At 43.4% G+C, this 19,640-nt stretch overlaps 1 protein-coding gene across 2 annotated transcripts in view; it reads left to right on the top strand.

Annotated features, from left to right (window-relative positions):
• Positions 1-19,640, top strand: part of LOC311005755 (apoptosis-stimulating of p53 protein 1-like) — a 40,891-nt gene that overhangs the window by 17,256 nt on the left and 3,995 nt on the right. The window contains exons 5-21 of one of the 2 annotated variants that reach the window (XM_083998307.1): positions 5,057-5,152; positions 7,311-7,367; positions 7,568-7,688; positions 8,573-8,652; positions 8,755-8,922; positions 9,029-9,169; positions 9,271-9,466; positions 9,846-9,971; positions 15,160-15,227; positions 15,573-15,771; positions 15,955-16,182; positions 16,318-16,527; positions 16,801-16,951; positions 17,037-17,074; positions 17,193-17,554; positions 17,816-17,953; positions 19,137-19,270. In XM_083998307.1, the coding sequence (XP_083854433.1) occupies positions 5,057-5,152; positions 7,311-7,367; positions 7,568-7,688; positions 8,573-8,652; positions 8,755-8,922; positions 9,029-9,169; positions 9,271-9,466; positions 9,846-9,971; positions 15,160-15,227; positions 15,573-15,771; positions 15,955-16,182; positions 16,318-16,527; positions 16,801-16,951; positions 17,037-17,074; positions 17,193-17,554; positions 17,816-17,953; positions 19,137-19,270 (2,513 nt within the window). The remainder of the gene's footprint in view (positions 1-5,056; positions 5,153-7,310; positions 7,368-7,567; positions 7,689-8,572; positions 8,653-8,754; positions 8,923-9,028; positions 9,170-9,270; positions 9,467-9,845; positions 9,972-15,159; positions 15,228-15,572; positions 15,772-15,954; positions 16,183-16,317; positions 16,528-16,800; positions 16,952-17,036; positions 17,075-17,192; positions 17,555-17,815; positions 17,954-19,136; positions 19,271-19,640) is intronic. The other variant, XM_083998308.1, reaches the window with a different exon arrangement.

Below are 19,640 nucleotides of genomic sequence, written 5' to 3'. Positions count from 1 at the left end.
ACACACACACACACACACACACACACACACACACACACACACACAGATTCCTGAACCCAGAACAACTGCACTGGCAAAAATTCCAGTCTGCTTGCATTACTGGATGTGCGTGTGCGTGTGTGTGTGTGTGTGTGTGTGTGTGTGTGTGTGAAACCGAGTGAAACAGATGTGTGTCTGTTTCAGAGAGTGAAAGAGAAAATGTATGACGCAGCAGTTAAGTCACATGTCACTGTGTGTGTGTGTGTGTGCGTGTGTGTGTGTGTGTGTGTGTGTGTGTGTGTGTGTGTGTGTGTGTGTGTGTGTGTGTGTGTGTGTGTGTGTGTGTTGCAGAGAGCGAGAAAGGGAGAGGAGGAAAATATGACGCAGCAGGAGTCAGCTGCTACTCCTTGTGTGTCGTCCACGCACATACATGTCGTGAGCGTGTGCGTGCGTTGTGCCGCATCTGGCGGGAATGTGTGCCACGAGATTGCGGCGCACGCTCGCACGGCCGTTAATCTGCCGGCATCAACATTATCGACATCATCATCATCATCATCATCATCTTCCTCTTCCTCAGAACACACATCTGGAGCTGGAGGCAGAGGCTTGATTGAGAGCAGCTCGTGCCCCATCAGGCTGTGGTGCAGTGATTTCCCTTCTGAGAGAAAGTGGGAGAAAGAAAGAGGGGAGGTGTGTGGGGGAGAGAGAGAGAGAGAGAAGGGGAAGTCGCTGCAGCAAAAAGCCAGCTGCAGAGGAATGACAAGGACTGAAAGAGAGAGGGATGAAGGAATGCAGATGAAGAAATGATTAGAAAAGATATTGTAGAGGAAGAAGGGGTGAAAGGGGATGAAGAGAGGAATGAAAGGTTGGGGGAAATAGAGAAAAGAGATAATTGGAGTGTCAGAAGAGGTATAAAAGAGAGGATGATAGAAAGATGGGACGATAGAGGGAAAGAGGGAGGTACTGTTTTCTATAGGGAATGACTTTCTTTTTGTCTTTTGTGCCAATTCATAGGTTTACATGTTGGTAATAACTGAATGCAGTGTCACATTAATGGGCTTTCCACTCTGTTCACACGTCATATGATTACACACCAATAACTGAGAGAGCGAAAGAGAGGAAGAGAGAGAGAGAGAGAGAGAGAGAGAGGGAAAGGGAGGGGGAGCGTGGGCCGAGCGAGAGAGGCAGAGAGCGAGGGGGAGAGGGTGTCGTAAATCACAGCACATCACCAGGCAGACGAGAGAGAGGGAAAGTTGTGATAAGGATCGCTCTCGTTTCCCCCTCCTTTAAGCTTTTCTCCCTCCAAGCCTCTGGCAACAATTTTTTTTCCATCTGAGCCCATTAAGGTCCAGTGTGTGTGTCTCTCTCTCTGAGCGGCTGTGAGGATGGAGTGGAATGAGGTGGATCTGGTGCAGGAATTTACTGTTGAAGGACAATGCAGCAAAATTAAAGTCCGCTCCTGCAGGATCACATGGGACAGCCTGCAGGTAAATACAGCACAGCGGGAGGCTGATACAAACTGCATGTTAACGTCAGCCCTGGGGGGGGGGCTCGCAGCGGAGCGGAGCAGTCTGCGCCGTGTTTGTGCAGCGTCTCGGCAGCATGAGAGGTAGAATACATGAGACTGCTGTTAAGTGTCAGGTGGATTGTTAACTTTTCGGCTGCTGTGGGAATGCATGTCGTCATTACAGGGGTAGAAATTACAGCATGTGGAGATGCAAACTTCACAGGGGGAGAAAACAAACGAGATGTTTAACTCTCTGGTGATCTTTAGTCCAAACAGTCTGCACATCCTGTCACTTACTGTTTGCTTTAGGAAACCTGATATCTGTAAAAACAGCAGATTTTCAGATTTTTGTTACAGTTTGATGACCAAGCTGCCTGTGAAAATAGTTTTTCAAACCTCCAACATCAAATTAATTTGCTTTTAGAAGCTCAGATGCAGTGAAGGGTGGAAGAAAATTCAGTTTATTCAACACATTTTCACATAATGGATACAATGGACACTAACTATAAAGGGCGTGATAGAAGAAATTGAGTTGTATTAGCATTTGAAAATGAGTTTTAATCATCATACTGTGATGTCCATACTGAAAAAAAATCATTGATACTTAAAGTTAAAAGTGCTGCCAACTAAATAAAGATTGTTTTTTGTTAATATCGTAATAATCCGAGCAGAGGCCAGGCAGCTTTGGAAATATACTGCTTGAACTGATTGAATATTAAGGCGCAATAACAGAAAATGTTCACAGCTCATATGAAAAAGCAAGTAACACAGCAGGAGATCTGTAAAACTTTGCATTTTTATTGCCACAATGATCCTGCCAGGTGCGGATGAATCTACTTCCTCGCTGTGTTGAGTTTTTGTAAGGGTTACATTTTCTGCCAGCCATTCAGCTCTGCCAAGCACAAGTAACACTGCAGCCACTATAGCCTGTCACCAGAGCCACAGCAAACAGGATAAAAAGTAGACTTCAAGCAGCTATAATCAATGTTCTACTATTAACATTTTCAAGTAAGAATGTGAAAACAGTGTCACGGTGCATGAAGGGGCGTAGTGATGAGCCTGGAGGTAACTGCCCCCTCAGCTTTAACACAAGTCTGTAATGAGTTTCAGCTCACTGGTTTGCTTTCCTGACCCACAACTTTACTGGTCTGGTTCACCCCCAGAGGAAAAGTTCACAGCGTGAACGTTGGACAGGAAGCCAGAACCATGAATCCAGTTTTATCAGTTCACAAAACTGACCCGTTCCTCGGTTCACAGTTTATATCCACAGGTATATTCTCCACCTTGTGTGTACAGTAAACGTTTGTATGTCAGACGTCTAGCAGACACGGTGGAGCTACACGGGGCTAATCCTCGTGGGGCTGTGGCCTAATCGGCCCCCACCCTACTGCCATAGTTAAGTGAACTGCATTACACTGAGACTGTTCAGCCCTCCCTCTTTACTTAGATGAGACTCCTCTGAATTTAATGCAGCCCAGCGCAACACCACAACTAAGTCTGACCTCATTGCCAAAACACATAATTAAACACCTCTATGACAGTGTCGACAAACACTGAGGATTGTACTCTTTATAGTTCATAACGGGACTGCTGTATTGGATTAGATTGTGTAGGTGTATCCAATAAAGGGAACACTTTTTGAGTATATGTAATGGAGATGTATCCTCTGTATATGAAACAGATTTTCTGCAACATAAAGAACAATGAAGGCAGTCACTGAGTCACTGCCTAATGTGGGAATAGCTCCTTGGATTTATATTGTTTCAATACATTTAATGCAACTACATCACTATCTGCTGTGTTTCCACATGCTAACACTGATAATTCTTGGAGTGCATTAGCAGGAGTCCGGTTCATATCTGCAGATTCTTCATAATGCACATCAAAGTGAGGATCAGCAGAATCCCATAGGTCAGCAGTTAGCTAATGATATGTAGCACCACTGACTGGAAGAGACCGGTGTAATGTGCATAATGTCATCGTCTAAAAACGTGATGTGGTCTGCAGCATTATGTTGGATTACTGTGTCTGCATAATGTCAGTGAGGATTGCTATAGGTTAGCCCCGAAGGCAGTGATGCTGCCTCTGGCCCAGTGTGGCTATCGGTGTCATTAATCACTGATACTGATATTTAGCTCAGTGCTAATGCTGCCAGAGTCAGAGAATCTACTCCCTGAGCTGTAAAATGGCCAGTGGCTTTAATTTGTTTAACTGATTTCTACTGAGTTTTTCATCAGCTCCTCCCTGAGTCATGGCACTGAAGTGTCCACTGAGATATGTGAGGATTTACAAAACTGACTGGAGCTTCGGCAGCTTCTAATGGGAGACGATTTCTCACTTAACCCAGGCAGACACTGAGTTTGATTGAAATCAGTGTGATATTGTCCTTATTCTTGAATCACATGCCCTTTAAATCACTAATTACAAGCTAATATATCTGCTATATCCACATTTAGTAACAGTTTCAGAGCTACAGGGGTTGAAGCAACTGATCAAGGTTTTACCATCAGCACAAAACAAGTCTGTTGATCATTTCAAGTAATTTAGATGAATGTTTTTGGATTGTATAAACTGGCTTTGCTGTGTTAATGCAGTAACACTGGTTCAGATAAAAGCTTGATCCTATTTCCCATCACATTTGGAGACTTTTGCATTGTCAAGCCCTGAGCTGGACACAACTGTAACAGACCAGGTGCTGTTTGTGTGTGCGCGGCTGCGCGCCTGTTAGTGTATATCCATGGGTGAACATGCACAATAGCAGGATGTGGCTGGGCTGAAACCTTCCGCTGTTGTCTGCTAAAGGCATCCCCCGCCCCCTCCCCCACCACCACACCCTCAACCCCCCAAAAAATGTACTCACACACACACACACACACGGACACAAACATTTCCTCCTACAATCATAGAAATGTTTGTTCTGTACAATAATCAACAAGAACATCCACAACAGTGGTGAAACCGATGGTGAAACACGGAGCGAACGATTAGTGTGATTTGACTTTTTTTCCCCCTCTAGCTGATGTTGATACCTGTGTCACAGCGCTGAAATGACCAGGGCAGATAGGATCCCTCCAACTGACACTATAATTCTGTCACCCTGCCAAGGCCACCAGCTGCCGGCCCAATAACATTTCTGCAGGTGCTCCATGACCTAAAGTGTGAGATGATGTGTGTGCAGCTGTGTGTCATCTCATCAGTTATGTGTCATGGAGATACACAGAAGTAAAGGGGTGCACTGTATTAATATATAACTAGAGAATGCATTTCCTGAAGGAAATACGGGTGAATGCTGAAAGCTGGAAGCTGAATGAGCTGAATAAATTGTTGCTGAATTGCTGAATTAAGTGAAGAAATTGTCGAATCAATGTTGAAAAGATGAAACAACATCTGAAGAGTAAAAGTAGAAGATGGAAGACGGAGGCTGTATGAAATGATTGGAAATTACTTGAATTGTTGAAGATTAGTATGAAGATATTGGAAGGCTGAAGACTATTCAAATATATTTAAAACTGACACTGACTGATAAATATATATACCTTTGTGTGTGTGTGTGTGTGTGTGTGTGTGTAGGTTCCCCGTGTGGAGCTGACCCTCTCTGAGCTCCAGGAAATGGCCACAAGACAGCAACAACAAATAGAGGCTCAGCAACAGATGTTGGTCGCCAAGGTAACTTGAATGGATTATCTGTCAGTAAGTGTAAGGTTATCTACAGTAGAGACCGTCTGAAAAGGTCGGACGGCCACGAGGCCCCGGCAGCGAAGGCCTCAGAGGAATGTGTGCAAGTGTGTGTGTGTGTGTGTGTGTGTGTGTGTGAGAGGATCACGGCTCATACGTTGTCCTTTTAACAGGACATGTGATCCAGGTCAGGGTTTAAGGACTGACAGGAAAGAATAGCTCCATTAGGTTCAGGAGAAAACTATTCAGGTTTTGTGTGTGTGTCAGAGAGAGAGACACACACACACATCACGGTCGCTTATCCCTAATTCCGAGGAAGTGAACTTTGCGTAGACAGGAAGTGAGGTCATCCGGGGAGCCACAGCTGCTGGGAAGTTGAAGCAGAATTTGTACTCCAGGAAAGCGTCAGAGGGACCGAGAAGAAAAATCTCTTCACTCATTAGATAAAATGTCTTTTCAGGCTCGAGTGCGTTAGAAGGTTTTCAAGAAGTAACTGGAATATTTTCAGCTGCCAACTGTGATTTGGCCAATTGTGGTTTCTCAAGGCCGAGCGTGGCAACTTTGTGCTGATTTTCAGCATTTTTTTTCCTTTTTTTTAAAAAGCAGCAATTTCCCTGTTAAAATGACAGTTTCCTTCCAGTGTCTAAGTACAGAAGTATTTCCCTCTCGGGGTGGAAAAGTCCCCGAGCTGCCATGATACAACATGAGCAGAGGATTTCTGTAAAAAAAAAAAAAAATAAAAAACAGATCCAAAACACAGCTACTGCACTGCCACCGTCCACATGCACATTAACTCCTACGTTGTCAGTGTAATGAAACAAGCTCCTGTTATGTAACGTGTTATTTGTGTTTGTATTGTGAGTTAATGTGCGAACGTGTGTGTGTGTGTGCGTGTGGTTCCAGTGAATGATGGGAGGCTTCTTGCCAACATTCCATTTCCCTCTTCCTCTGTGTGTGTGTGTGTGTGTGGGAGAGACACGCAGGTCAGCTGTACTACGTGCCAGCACGACACAGAGAGAGAGAGAGGTGTAAACTGCCTCAGTCAGCAGCACAGCAGGCCTTGTTTTTCATTCCCTTTCTCTCTCTCCCTCTCTATTCTTTATTTGCAGGATAAATGCTTTATCATAAATGAGAATCAATAGCCCCATGATTATCACAACTACACATGATGTGTAGAAATCGCAGCAGGTACATTATGCTGTTACAGTCATAAAGCTTTACTTTTTTTTTTTTAGTGTTTTATTAAGGGCTCACTAAAAGATAAACATGCATCACTCTATTTGGACTGTGGTCACTGAAGAAACAGGTGATAGAGCTTTTCAGGAATAATAAGTTGAAGTGTTTACTCACTTGCTCTTACAGCTACATAGATGTTTTCAGTTGCTGGGTAACCAGGTGGGTGGAGCTTTGATGGGAACTGCATGATGTCACCTACTATGTGAGCGAATACACGGCGCTAAAGGTGGCAAGTGTCCAAACGTCGTAACAAGTGCGATAGATTAACAGGGGCGTGAGGAAGCTGTCAGTCAGCCTCTGTCTGGAGAGACGAGACAAGGATCAGGCGCCGCGAGTTAAACCGCCTGTGTGGACGGAGTGTGAACGTGCACGGGCTTTCATGGCACATCTTTTAACACGTTAATAATTAGTGATACAAAATATATACAACATTTAGTATTTATATGAACTTCCAAACAGTTGATCATCAACATAATAACAGGATAGATGTGCAACATTTACAGTATATTCTATTATAAATATGATTTTATTTTATGGCAGCACCGTTATCAGAGACAGTATTAACACACTTCTGAGTGACAGCTTGATGAATGTGAAACGGTTGAGCCACAATAAACCTAAGTGTGTGTGAGAATCAGAGGACAAACTGACGGCGGAGGACTGACAGCTTTGATTAATGACTCAGAACACTGCAAAACTATTTTTGTTCACCGACAGTGTGACAGAGCAGCAGCGTGTTCTCCTCCTGACTTTTTCTGTGGGGCCCAGTCACTCTTAGTAACAAGCTGAGAAACCTGGTTCTCTGGACCTGCAAGTGAGAGGGAGTGTTTGCTATAGAGGGGTGGGAGATGAAAAGGCATAGAGACATGATTGTAGGGGTTAGTCATCATGTCATCATCTTCTCTCCCCATAGGAGCAGAGACTGAGGTATCTCCATCAGGGAGGCAGATCCAACCAGGGGCAGTCACAGGTGAGGTCCTTGTGTTTGTCTGTATTGTAACACATTTTAATAATAAGTAGTAGTATTCTATTAGTCTTAAAGAGGAGGTTCACATTTTTTCAACACTCACATGTATATGCATTAAAACACTCTTGTTATGTATATATTGGTGCTACCTCAAGATTAATTAATTAGCTTTTGTTGTTTGTGCTCTCCGTCTCCTGGCTTAGTCGGAGGCTGAGAAGCTGCAGCGGCTGAAGGAGCGGGTGGATACCCAGGAGGCAAAGCTGAAGAAGATCCGAGCCATGAGAGGTCAAGTGGACTACAGCAAACTGATCAACGGAAACCTCTGTAAGCCTCAACCCACTGAACTCACTGCAGAGATGATGACTATGGATTACAGTTCATGACTACATATTAAAAGAGACAACATACATCATGAATTTAATCTGCTGAAATAGTTTTGCTGCTACGACATGAGGGAAGCCTGAGCAAAACAGTAGTACACTGTATTGTATATTAACTCTTCACTCTTCACTTCACTTCAATAGATATTCAGCTCAGGTGCATGTATACTGCAATATGTGCTCCATGTTAAATATACCAGACTATTATAGCCGCATACACACTCAGAAACCTTAAAGGGATAGTTCAACATTTGGGCAAATTGGCCCATTGCCATAATCCCTATAGTTTTAGCAGTAGGTTCGTTACCTTTAATTGTGGGTGCAAGCTATTTTTAGAAAGGTGGAGCAGAGCCGCGAGCTGCTCAGAGCTACGCTATGGAGGCTAATGGGATTTCTTGGTTTCCCTCATCAAACTCATCAAATACCAACAACTCCAAAACGCTCTCGTAGACAAGTTGTGACTTGCACATTCACCACGCTATGAGATAATAACGGAACGTTACGAGACAGAGTTGTTTTCGAGGTAAATTCATACAAAACAGCTGATACACGTTCCCATTGGGGGCAGTTTTTCGGCAAGCAGTCTCTGCATTTACCTTGAAAACAACTCTGTCTCGTAACGTTCTAAAAATAGCCGGCACCGACAATTAAAGGTAACGAACCTACTCCTAAAACTATAGGGATTACGGCAATGGGCCAATTTGCCAAAATGTTGAACTATCCCTATAGAGACACAATCAAATCAGCTAGCGTTATGAATAAAGACAGAAGAAATGATCTCATGTCACCGTGAATGTCTCTAATTTCTCTCCTGGCATCTGTCTCCAGCTGCAGAGATTGAACATGTGAGCAGCCTGTTTCAGGAGAAGCAGGCCGAGCTGCAGTCTGCAGTCGTCAGAGTGGACCAGGTAAACTTCAGAGTGGAAAGTTTATTACAGCAGAGATTCAAGATCACTTATACCAAAAAATATGAGTTGTTGTTAAATCCTTTTCAAAACTGTCATTTCCAGCTGACTCAGCAGTTGGAGGATCTGAGGAGAGGGCGCCTTCAATTACACTCTGTTGCGCCGGCCCATGGCGCACACACCGGGTCGCATGGTGTCTCCAGTGGCCAGAAAGGATCGCCCCTCTCTGGCCCCGCAGCGCTGGAGCTGAGGAAACTCTACCAGGAGCTGCAGGTAAATGATAATTCATACTTCACTTTATTTGGTGAGAAATGCAGTAGTTTTCACCAAAGGGATCATGTAACGCTGCGTTTTCCCGGTGTGTGTGTGTGTGTTTCAGGCTCGCAACCGCCACAACCTGGAGCAGAGCAGCAAGCTGGCCCAGAACAAGGACCTGCTGAACAAGAGGAACGCCCAGGTGACGGTGATGGATCAGCGCATCGGAGACCTGAGGGAGCGACTGCATAAGAAGAGAGCAGAGGTACAAAACCTATCCTGAACTGTCGATCATTTTAATTCCCCCCGACAGTTTATAAAATTGTCTGTGCAGTTACTTCATCTCTCTCTGATCTCCTCCTCCAGTTGAGCCGTATGAACGGAGGAGGCGTGTCCTCCCCTCAGACCTCCTCCCACCCCGCTGGCGGAGTTTTGGGCCGGGTGGCGGCCGTCTGCCCCTACATCCAGGTTCCAGCTGAAGGCAGACAGGAGGCCGCGTACCCCCTCCCTGCCGACCCTCCACCCAAACCCACTCCACTCAGCCACACCCGCTCCCTCTCGGGTAGGTCTAAAATAGCCTTTTTTTTGCTCTACTCTTGCTGATTATCTTACATCTCTGTCCAGGCTCTAATTTACTGTCCTTCTATTTCCTTTTCCTGTCTGTCGGCTCCTTTTTTTTTGTTTCCTTTCCCTTATCTGTTGTTGTTGATGTTAATGTGTTGATGTTACTGGTAAAATTTGTGATTATTGTCTTGTCACTTGTTGATGTTGTGGCGGTGGTGGTTGTTGTTGTGAATGTCGCTGTAAATGTTTTGTCACATCGTTATGATGTCGTCACGATGATGTGTGTGTGTGTGTGTGTTGTGCATGTGGTTGTTGTTTTTGGTGGTTTGTTGTTGTGATGTGGTATTGTGGTGGCGGTGGGTGTGGCCATATGACAGAGGAGGACAGGATTGGCGTCAGGAACCCTCCCAGCCAATGGAAAGTGTCAGATTTAGACATCGTCCTGTCAGAGCCCACTGACACGTGGGAGGGGCCTCAGTCCCCTCAGGGGGGCAACAGTAACAGTGAGTCCCTTGAAGGTGTTAGAGAAACGTACTCACCACTAGCTTCACTAGCAGCACTAGCTAGCAGCACCCGATTCCTCATTCTACCACACACACCCAGAGGTGTCATGCAGGCAATTTCCACATGATTCATTTGATTTATTCCAATGACATACGAATACGAATTACTTTATTAATCCCCGAAGGGAAATTCATTTGTCTGTCAGCTCATCGACCATTTGCAGAAGAATAAAAAAGCCTGATGGCTGAAGATACAAAGGATCGCATAGCATTTCCCAAGTTTGAGTCTTATGGCCTGTTCATACTCCGCAAGAACAAATTTGTTTGTTCTCCCAACAAGAACAAAGTATGTTCTGACCAGGGCATTGCAGTACCCACTGCAGTACACGTCAAGCGCGCTAAGGATATGGTATTGATTTCCCTGTGGAAATCTAACTGTACCAACGAGAACAACAACAATGGCGGAGATGGCAATTTTTTCATTGATTGAGGAGGAGGAGGACAACACGTTTGAAGCGACGGAGGAGGAGGGTTTACTGATATTATGGAGGAGATGGAAAGAAAGAGGCAACGGAGGTGGCATGTTCAACCTCTCAATATGAAATTTGAAATATACAATATTTCCGCATTGACCCTGCCCACTTTAAAATTCTGGCCAATCACACGATAGATGACAGACACCATACGAGAAAAAATTTCTGCCCAGCTGATGTGTCGAAAACAAGCTGCGAGAACTCCCAAACTGTGGCTGCAAGAACAAAATGCCGTGTTTTCTCGCAGGCCTGGGAGCAAATTTCTTTCTTCTTGCGGAGTGAAAAATCGAAGGCTGCATTCAATCCGTGCATGTTGCGGAGTGTTCATGTCCAACTGTACAGGCCAGATGGTGAGGAGAGAGAGAACATAATTGAATCAGCTACAGAATATGACCTGAGTGAAAGGGTCATGTGTATAAGGACACAGACATGATATCTGAGAGCCAGCAGCTGCTCCGGGGTCAGGAAGGTCAGCAGGGAAAAATAAACTGAGGGCAAACCGCAGTCGGGACTTAGACCCACATTCAATTATTTCCTCACATCCTCCTGCCCAGTGAGAGAGGGTGGAGCAGTAAAAAAAGGATATCGTCTACAACTGTGGCTGTAAAGTTTCAATGATGTGGCTTCATCCAAACGAAAAACAAACTGCCCTCTTGCATCTCAAGCTAGCAAGTTATCTAATTTGTTTAATTATTGAAAAAATGAAAATGAGCCTTAAGTAGCATAGAGGCATCAGTGTGGTATTGATATTCTCATCTATTATTGACAAGACAGTGAATATGTGTATTTCCCAAAATGCTGAACCACCGGTATGCCTTAGTCAAGTCAAGTCAAATTTATTGATATAGCACATTTCATACACATAACTTAGACACAAAACTTTAATCACACACACATTCAGATACTCATGTAGCTTATAGTCATATATCATTGAACCAAGCTGGAATTAGCAGAATATTCTTTCTCAGTTTAACAGTGTGTTTATAAGCAAAGTGTTTTGAACCAGCAATGTTACAAATCCCATTGTGTTCTTGAATGCCAGAGCAAATGCCACAGCTCTATTTATTATCCCAGCTTATGTAATGTGGAAAAAAAAAAGATTGTTGCAAATCATGTCAACAGTCCACTGAGCAGGCAGGCACAGCCAATGAATGAAAGGAAGTCTGAGGTACACTAACTTGTAGCTATATTGAGTATGTGTAATATTTCTTTCTGTCTGCGTGACTCTGATAACTTCAGATTTTAGAATAGGAGAGTGCAGGGTCATGACAGCTGTTGTTGCTGTCAGCAGAGAGATTAAAGCTCTCTAACAAATGTTGGTACCGTATGAATAATACAGTAGAAGCAGTCTGCAGTGTTGCAGAGCAAAGTGAAATCACTGCAACAATTGGATGGATTTCTACTGGGATTAAACGAGAAGAAAGGGATACATGTGTTCATTGAGATTCCTTGTGATCAAGAGTAATGGTTTTATATTGCACTGACTAATATATGCAAGAGAGTGGTAACAGGATCTGCATGGCAGATCTTCAAAAACAAATGCTCCCTGTTTGAATGTCCCATGGGGAGCCTCGGTTAATGTTCAGTAGAAGAGCTTCAAAGATCCTGATGCCTGAGTTTTACAGATGAATGCCTAGGCAGATAAACTTGTCCTTTTAATAAATAGTCAGTCTCATATGAAAGGTGAGTGCAACTTGATCACAGCACATAATATTAAATGTGACAGTCCCTATGGAGCAACAGTTCAACCTTATGGGAGATACACTTATTTGTGACTTAGGTAAAATGATTGATACCTCGTGGTTGTGCCAAAAGCACAAAAGACTCAAAAAGGTAACTACCCTAGCTCTATCTGAGCAATATCAAAGACAATAGCCACGTAACTTACCAGCATCTCTAGAACTAAATTAATTAATTAATTAATTAACATGTTATCTGGTTTGTTTAATCTGTGAAAGAAACAATAACTGAAGTGTAAAAACAGCTTAAAGTTTTTCTTGAGTGGGTGGAGACTTCCTGGAGTCTGTTGTTGTTGATTAGAGGGTGCAGAGAGAGGGATGTTTGCTTCTCTCCACACTGATTTACAGATATGAGAGTGGTAGCAGTTGTCTCACCTAACACTCACACTCTGTTTCCCAAAGTATTCAACTCTGCTAGATAACTCTGCCATCCAAACATTATAGAGAACACACTCAGTTGTACTGTGTGCCATTCTTAATTTTAGTGATTGAGGTGATAAAAGCAACGATTAAGTTCGATAGGCTTCTCAAATTTCTTGACCTGAGCGCCCTGGTCACGTTTTGTCTTCTGCACCAGAACGTACAGTGAAGGTGCCGCGGTCCTTTACCCCCTACTGTCTTTCCTCCTCAGTACTGCATCTAATCTGGGCTCTCAGGCAGGGGGCCAAGTTTCCACCTCGCTCAAAGCTGACTGTTTGTTTCCTGTCGTGACTGTCGTCTTCCAGAGGTCACCAGGTTACAGCAGCATTCAACAGGTTGCACAGCACAGCTTACTGTCCCGAGAGCGGGACGCCGAAGGTTCACTAGTTAATCAGTATTAGTCTGAGACTCACGTACCAGAGCTGTGACACGGCCACAGAGAGGTGAGCCAACACACTGATACTTTGACAAAACTACAGCCAACTTTTTATGATGTGAGGTAGAAAGGTTTTATAGGTTTTTTTTTTTCGTTTTTGTTTAATATATATACTGTATATATTGGGGGTTTTTGCCTTTAATGGACAGTACAGTCAAGACATACAGCCAATGGGAGGCAGAGAGAGGGGGGACTCGATACAGGGCCGGCTGCAGCGAAGACTATAGCCTCTGTATATGGGGCGCCTGCTCTACCAACTAAGCTAAACGACGCCCCGAGTCAGTGTTTTAATATTTTATTTGGTGCTAAGATAATAAGTAATAACTTTATTTATACAGCACCTTTCCAAACGCAGTTACAAGGTGAAAGGTGAAAGTGAATTAATCAAATAAAAATAAGATAAAATAAAATAAAAATAAAATAGCAAAAAAGCAAATATTAGCATGCTAACACATGTAGGCCAGCATGAAAATCTGCTTTAACATTACCATGCTAACATTGTCTTTGCAAGCACGTTTGCATACTGGCAGTGGCAGCGAGCTTTTAACAGAAAGCACCACTGTTTCTGTGAGAACAGATAAAGACATAGGCTGTGTCCAAAATCCCTCATTACTGCCTATGTAGTCCACTATATAGTCAATTTGCAATTCTAGTGAGTGAGAGAATGGTTTTGGACACAACCATGGTTTTGTTGATACTGTACTTCTTTGCAGTGTATCAGTTCCTCTCACACAGAGGTAATAATAAAGTGTGCTGCCAAACAACAAGTGTCAGTATCAGTCTTCGAATGCCTGCTGACACTGTGCTGTGGTTTGCTAATATTAATATTGTGTGAACCAGTTACATGCTGACTTTCACATGGCTATTTCCTTTTCACTGGACTCCACCATGGTGAGTTTGTTAACCTGCAGTGAAACTAGTGAAGCATTAAGCCAGGTCACTGCCCTCCAGGACCGTCACGAGGTAACGGGCAACATTGGATCAAGATTTAAGCGACTGACCGTGGCTGTGACCTCAGTGCTGGATTGGACTGTGTCATTTAGTTATGTAACACCCTCTGCGGCGACGGATCGAGGCTGGGTTAAACTGCTACTTTCCACATCCAGCTGATACCTCTGTTTACAGCATTGGCTTCATTTTCGAGAGCTACTATTTTAGCTCAGCCACTGGAGTCACTTCTAAATCTCCGAGGCAGCAGCTGTTTGTTGTTTGGGGTTTTGGATTTCACTGTGTTTCAGGGTTTTTCCTGTGTTAACCACCGCCCAGTGTAATTCTTAAGGTGAACAGCACCCAAAAGTCAATTATATGACTGCAATCCTCAGTTAGGCCTACTATAAATATTTTATTCCTTCATCTGATATAACAACATAGCAACACAATGTTACCACACTACCCATACATTTTTGCAACTAAGCTCTCGATCAGAGGCTTTTGTCCTACCACTTCGAAGACGCTCAGCTTGTGTTTGCTGTGGTACATGCCCTGTAATCACCAATCTGAACCTGCAGAGTGGCTGTAAAGCAATTTAGCGCTTGTCTTGTTACATTACAGTATTTGTTTTGTCGAGGTTTGACAATTGAAAGCCTCCCTTGTCAGGTCAAATTAGAAATAATTTGACGACTTAGAGTCTGTTCCAGATATTGCATAATTGTTCAGCTGTCGATGGACTGTGTGGGCCTCATTGCAGCCCCAAAGGATGTGGGGTTCACAGTCTGATAACTGTGTTTATGATCCTATATGAATAATATGCTCTGATTTCAGTTATTTTTTCAGTTTTCAGTTATATTTTTTATTTTAGCAATAACATATTCCTACAACATGTGAGCACCTAGACCTTTTTCAGCCTCATCACACTATAATGTAGTTTTCAACATGTCTCTTACTCCCGTAACTCCATCTCACCTTTTACCTATTTTAAGATACATCAGGAACTTTTTTTTGTGATTTCCCTCTCTGTTTGTTTCTGTCTTTGCCTCTTCCTCTCCTTAATTGCCTTTTACTGTTGTAACCTTTGTTCCTGTCTCAACACTTCCACTCTCATGCTTTCTCTCTCCATTTAGCTAATGAAGCATCATGGCCGACCATCAGTAAGAGCGTGTCAGACTGGAGGACCAACAGTCCAGAGCAGGTACTGTTCTACAGCAGGTTCTGTGAAAATGACCATTACAAGATTTTTTCAGAAGTTATGTAATGAAGATAAGTGAGTCGGGACATTAAAATATTCTTCATTTTGATAAAGATCCCACTGAGGCCATTAAGGATCCTCCTTAACTTTCACTTTGAAGACCAGTGCAGTTAAATGGCTGTGTGAACTCTTCAACCCAAGAGACATCTTGGGCGGGGGGGGGGGGGACTTTCCAAAAAAGTCATGCCAGTTTTAAGTGGAAAATTAGATTATGCAATCAAACTTCAAGAAACTCATTTTTAAACGATGTCTCTCTTTTCATTACTGTGTCCCTCTCTCTCCCCCCAGCGTCCCTCTGGTTATGGTACCTACCCCAGTGCCACCCACCAGGCAGCGGGGCATCACTGTGTCACCAGCTCCCTGCCCCGTTCTGCCCCCGGTACTCTGGGCTGGCCTCGCTCTTCCACCACATCTTCCACCTCCTCCTCATCGTCCTCCTCACAGCAGATACAGCAGCGGATCTCTGTCCCTCCGAATTCAAGCCAAGGTCATCTAAGGACAAGAGTTGTTCTTTACTTGATGTCTGACCTGCTATAATTTAGATTATTTATTGAAACATAAGAAAACAAAAGGTCTTGATTCCACAGAAATTGAATGATGAACCTTAAAGTCATTTCTTTTTGTCATACTAATTTTTATATATATATATTATTTTCCGTTCCTGTGTTAGGCTCCACCACCACTGCCCAGCCCTCTCCACTCTCCCCGCAAACAGAGCGAACTGATCCCCCTCCGGCCGTGGCTGTACGTCCCTATGTCCCAGACCATCCCTCAAGGCCCCAGTCACCCAGGAAGGGCCCCGCGACTATGAACAGCAGTTCCATCTACAGTATGTACCTCCAGCAGCCTCAAGCCAAAAACTATGGATCTCTCAGCAACAGAACCACTGTCAAAGCAGGTAATTAAACAGCAAATTATACTGGAGATTAGTTGTTATTATTATTCAAGCCAAAGATATTGTATATGTATTGTTGTCTCTGTGTCTTCAAATGAATACCTGTGTCTGTCTCTTTCCCTTTGTCCTTTGTCGTAGTCTACGGCAAACCCATCCTCCCCACCTCCTCCACCTCTCCATCCCCTGTTCCTTTCCTCCAGGGAGGAGGAGTAAGAGCAGGAGGAGATGATATAACAGATAAAGAAGGAGGAAAAGGAGGAGGAGAAAGCAGCGATGGGCAAATCATCCCTCCACCGAGTGTAGATAACATCCCTCGTCCCCTAAGTCCCACAAAGCTCACCCCAGTTGGTAGGTGCCAGACAATAAATCAGAGTCAGCCAGTGTGCTGCCATAAATCTGCCAGTTTTGGCTCCAGTGATGTTATCGATTCTCACAGTTACATTATTATGCGTCATTTGCAAAGTTGACTTGTGATAATTTCCTCAAAAAGAAATACTATGGCAAATAAGTGATCACTTTGGATTTGAGGGAGAAATAGCAATTAATAACTGAAGCATAGACAATACAAGTGATAATGTCTAGTTGTAAACATTGCAGGATCCCTCCTACCTGTGTCCACAGCCCACTCTCAGCTGCGTTACCAGAGTGATGCTGACCTGGAGGTTCTCCGCCGACGCCTCAGCAATGCTCCACGACCGCTGAAGAAACGGAGCTCAATCACTGAACCTGAGGGCCCACAGGGGCCAAATATCCAAAAACTACTGTACCAGAGGTCAGCACTATACTGTGCACCACCATACAGACAACTGAATCTAACACTACAATTGAAACTGATGAATCTTATTACTCTTGTACAGGTTTAACACACTGGCTGGAGGTATGGAAGGAGTCTCAGGTAAGACACAACCTTATTTTGGATCAGTTGGTTTATATACCATAGTATGTATTTGAAGAGTATCTTAAAGGCACTACTGAATCATATGATGCTTTAATGGCCTCTCTTACTCTTCCAGGCAACACCTTCTACCAGCCCGACTGCCTTTTGGGTGACATGGACAGCATCCACTCGGCTAATGGAAATGTTGAAGCTGGTGACAAGCACATCAATGTGGCAGCTATAGAGGGTGAAGCTCAGAACCTGAACTCAGACTCCCAGCGCTTGTCCCCTCCATCTATTACTGTTGAAACATCCAAAGAGACAACGGCAACGGTAGAAACTGTCAATAATGTGTCTCCGCCGGCCAAATCCAGTCTATCCCCTGCACCTGATAAGCCAGAGGACCAGAACAATAACAACCAGAGAGGATCCAGTCCTGCCCGCAGCTCTGTAGGCCACTCCTCTCCATCCCCCCCTGCACCTCCTTCACAGCCTAAGGTAGGGTATAAATATCATTTCACCTGATATCAGTTAAACACAACACAGAACTGGGGCTTGCCATATGCATAACTCCCTTTCTAATACCTATGACCAGTGCATGTAACACACTTCACTTCTTACATGTTTCTCAGTTCTGGAATCCTAAACAAAAAAAAAGTTGTTCTTTACAAACGTCAATGTGCCAGATTACACAGTAAGCACTTCAGCAGTTCCTGTTCTGCATCGTCAACACTTTCTCTTTCCCCCTGTGTGCTGCAGGCGAAGCGAACCAACCTGAAGAAGCCGTCATCAGAGCGGACAGGCCACGGTCTCCGAGTCAAGTTTAATCCTCTAGCTCTGCTGCTGGATGCATCGCTAGAGGGAGAGTTTGATCTGGTGCAGAGAATTATCTATGAGGTAAAATACTATGTTTTAAGTTAACTGTTAACAGGTTTTATATTTAAAAGCCTAAAACTAGCATAATTCTAAATCCATCCTGTTCTCTTCAAGGAGATTAGGACTATATACCCAGAAAAAAAAAATCACAGACATAGAAAGAAAGGCTCAAGCAATCTCTAGAGGAGGGATAGTTTTTAAAATGGAGTGAAAGGAGCCATTATAAGGAGTAATAAAAAAATGAATCATCTTCAGAGAAGTGGAGAAAAGTACTGGACCGAGTACAGCGCCTTGAGGAACACCATAGTTTACAGCATGGCAAATGTGGCAAGAGTGCTACATTCTTTGTTGTTTTTTAGATGATAAATGAATAAATAATAGTTTGATTGAAGAAAATGAAAATTGGGGTTGCAATTGGAGATACACTACTACTGATTTTCAGTGTTGTGGTGCGGTTTAAATCTGATGGAAGGGATCTTTTATTGTATCTTCTGTTTAACTGATAAAAATGCACCTAATGTTTCCAATGTCCACCTCTAAAATTCTGTGATTTTATTTATTTTTTGACATTTGTGTTGAAAGGACAAAATCCATTATGCAATAGAGGAATAGTTTTACATGCCAACAAATACTGTGCACCCACACACAAATCGCCTCAACAGATTTGCCACTAACTGGAAAAGTGTAAATCCTTCAATGCCTTCAGGATAATACAAATTTAGTATGATATCTTTGATCCTCAGCAATACTATCATGGGATAGCTGGTCTCAGTTGTGTGCAGATTTATTGTTGAGGACACACAATCACATTGTATCAGTGTGTTAATGCAGCACAGAGCTCCTGTGAACAAAGCCTTACATCTTGCAATGCAAATCCTGATCTACTCCTGACATCTTTCACATGGAGGCTGGACAGAAGTGCTCACTGACTCTTCAAACTGGTAGACTCTAGCTGCTACTCAAAGAAGCATTCAGATGCTTCACATCCAGAACAAGCTCAGTTTTGAAGGTATCACACCCTGAGGCACTTTGACTCAACAACTCAACAATTTCCAAGCTGTTCAAACGATCTTTCACTATCCTGAGTTCCGCAGTGAAGAGCATTTTTTTTTCATTAAAGCTGCAAATAGCTATTAATGTGTGCCAACGTTCAGTATCAGAATTTGACTGAATTTTTGTGTCTTTTCTCTCATCTGTCTCTAAGGTGGAAAATCCCAGTATGCCTAATGACGAAGGCATAACTCCTCTTCATAATGCTGTCTGCGCTGGACACCACCATATAGTCAAGTTTCTGCTGGACTTCGGAGTGAACGTAAATGCAGCTGACAGTGACGGATGGTCAGTACTGTTGAGTAATGTAATAAGTCAGACTAACAACAGAGCAGTGGAGTCGCTGCATGACTGGAGGGAGCATGGGTAATGAACACACTCTGTGACAGTGACGCTGGAGCTGAGCTCGGAGGCAACAATGACAGAGATAATTGCATTTCTAAATTCATTCTTGGCTCAGCTGCCTTAGCAGTATTAAGGGAAGAGATTACCAAGTCTAATGAGGCTCCATATTCAGGAGTTTCTTGATTTAATTACTGATGCAGTCAGCTGAATTCATGTTTAGTTAATGTCAGCCTGTATCATGATGACATAATTGTGCCTATTAGATATAAGTTACAAGTGCATTACAGGAACATCTGTCCTTTTCCTTATCAGA

Source organism: Trachurus trachurus, assembly GCF_905171665.1.
Source record: "Trachurus trachurus genome assembly, chromosome: 22".
NCBI lineage: Eukaryota > Metazoa > Chordata > Actinopteri > Carangiformes > Carangidae > Trachurus > Trachurus trachurus.
This window is presented reverse-complemented; position numbering and strand designations above follow the sequence as displayed.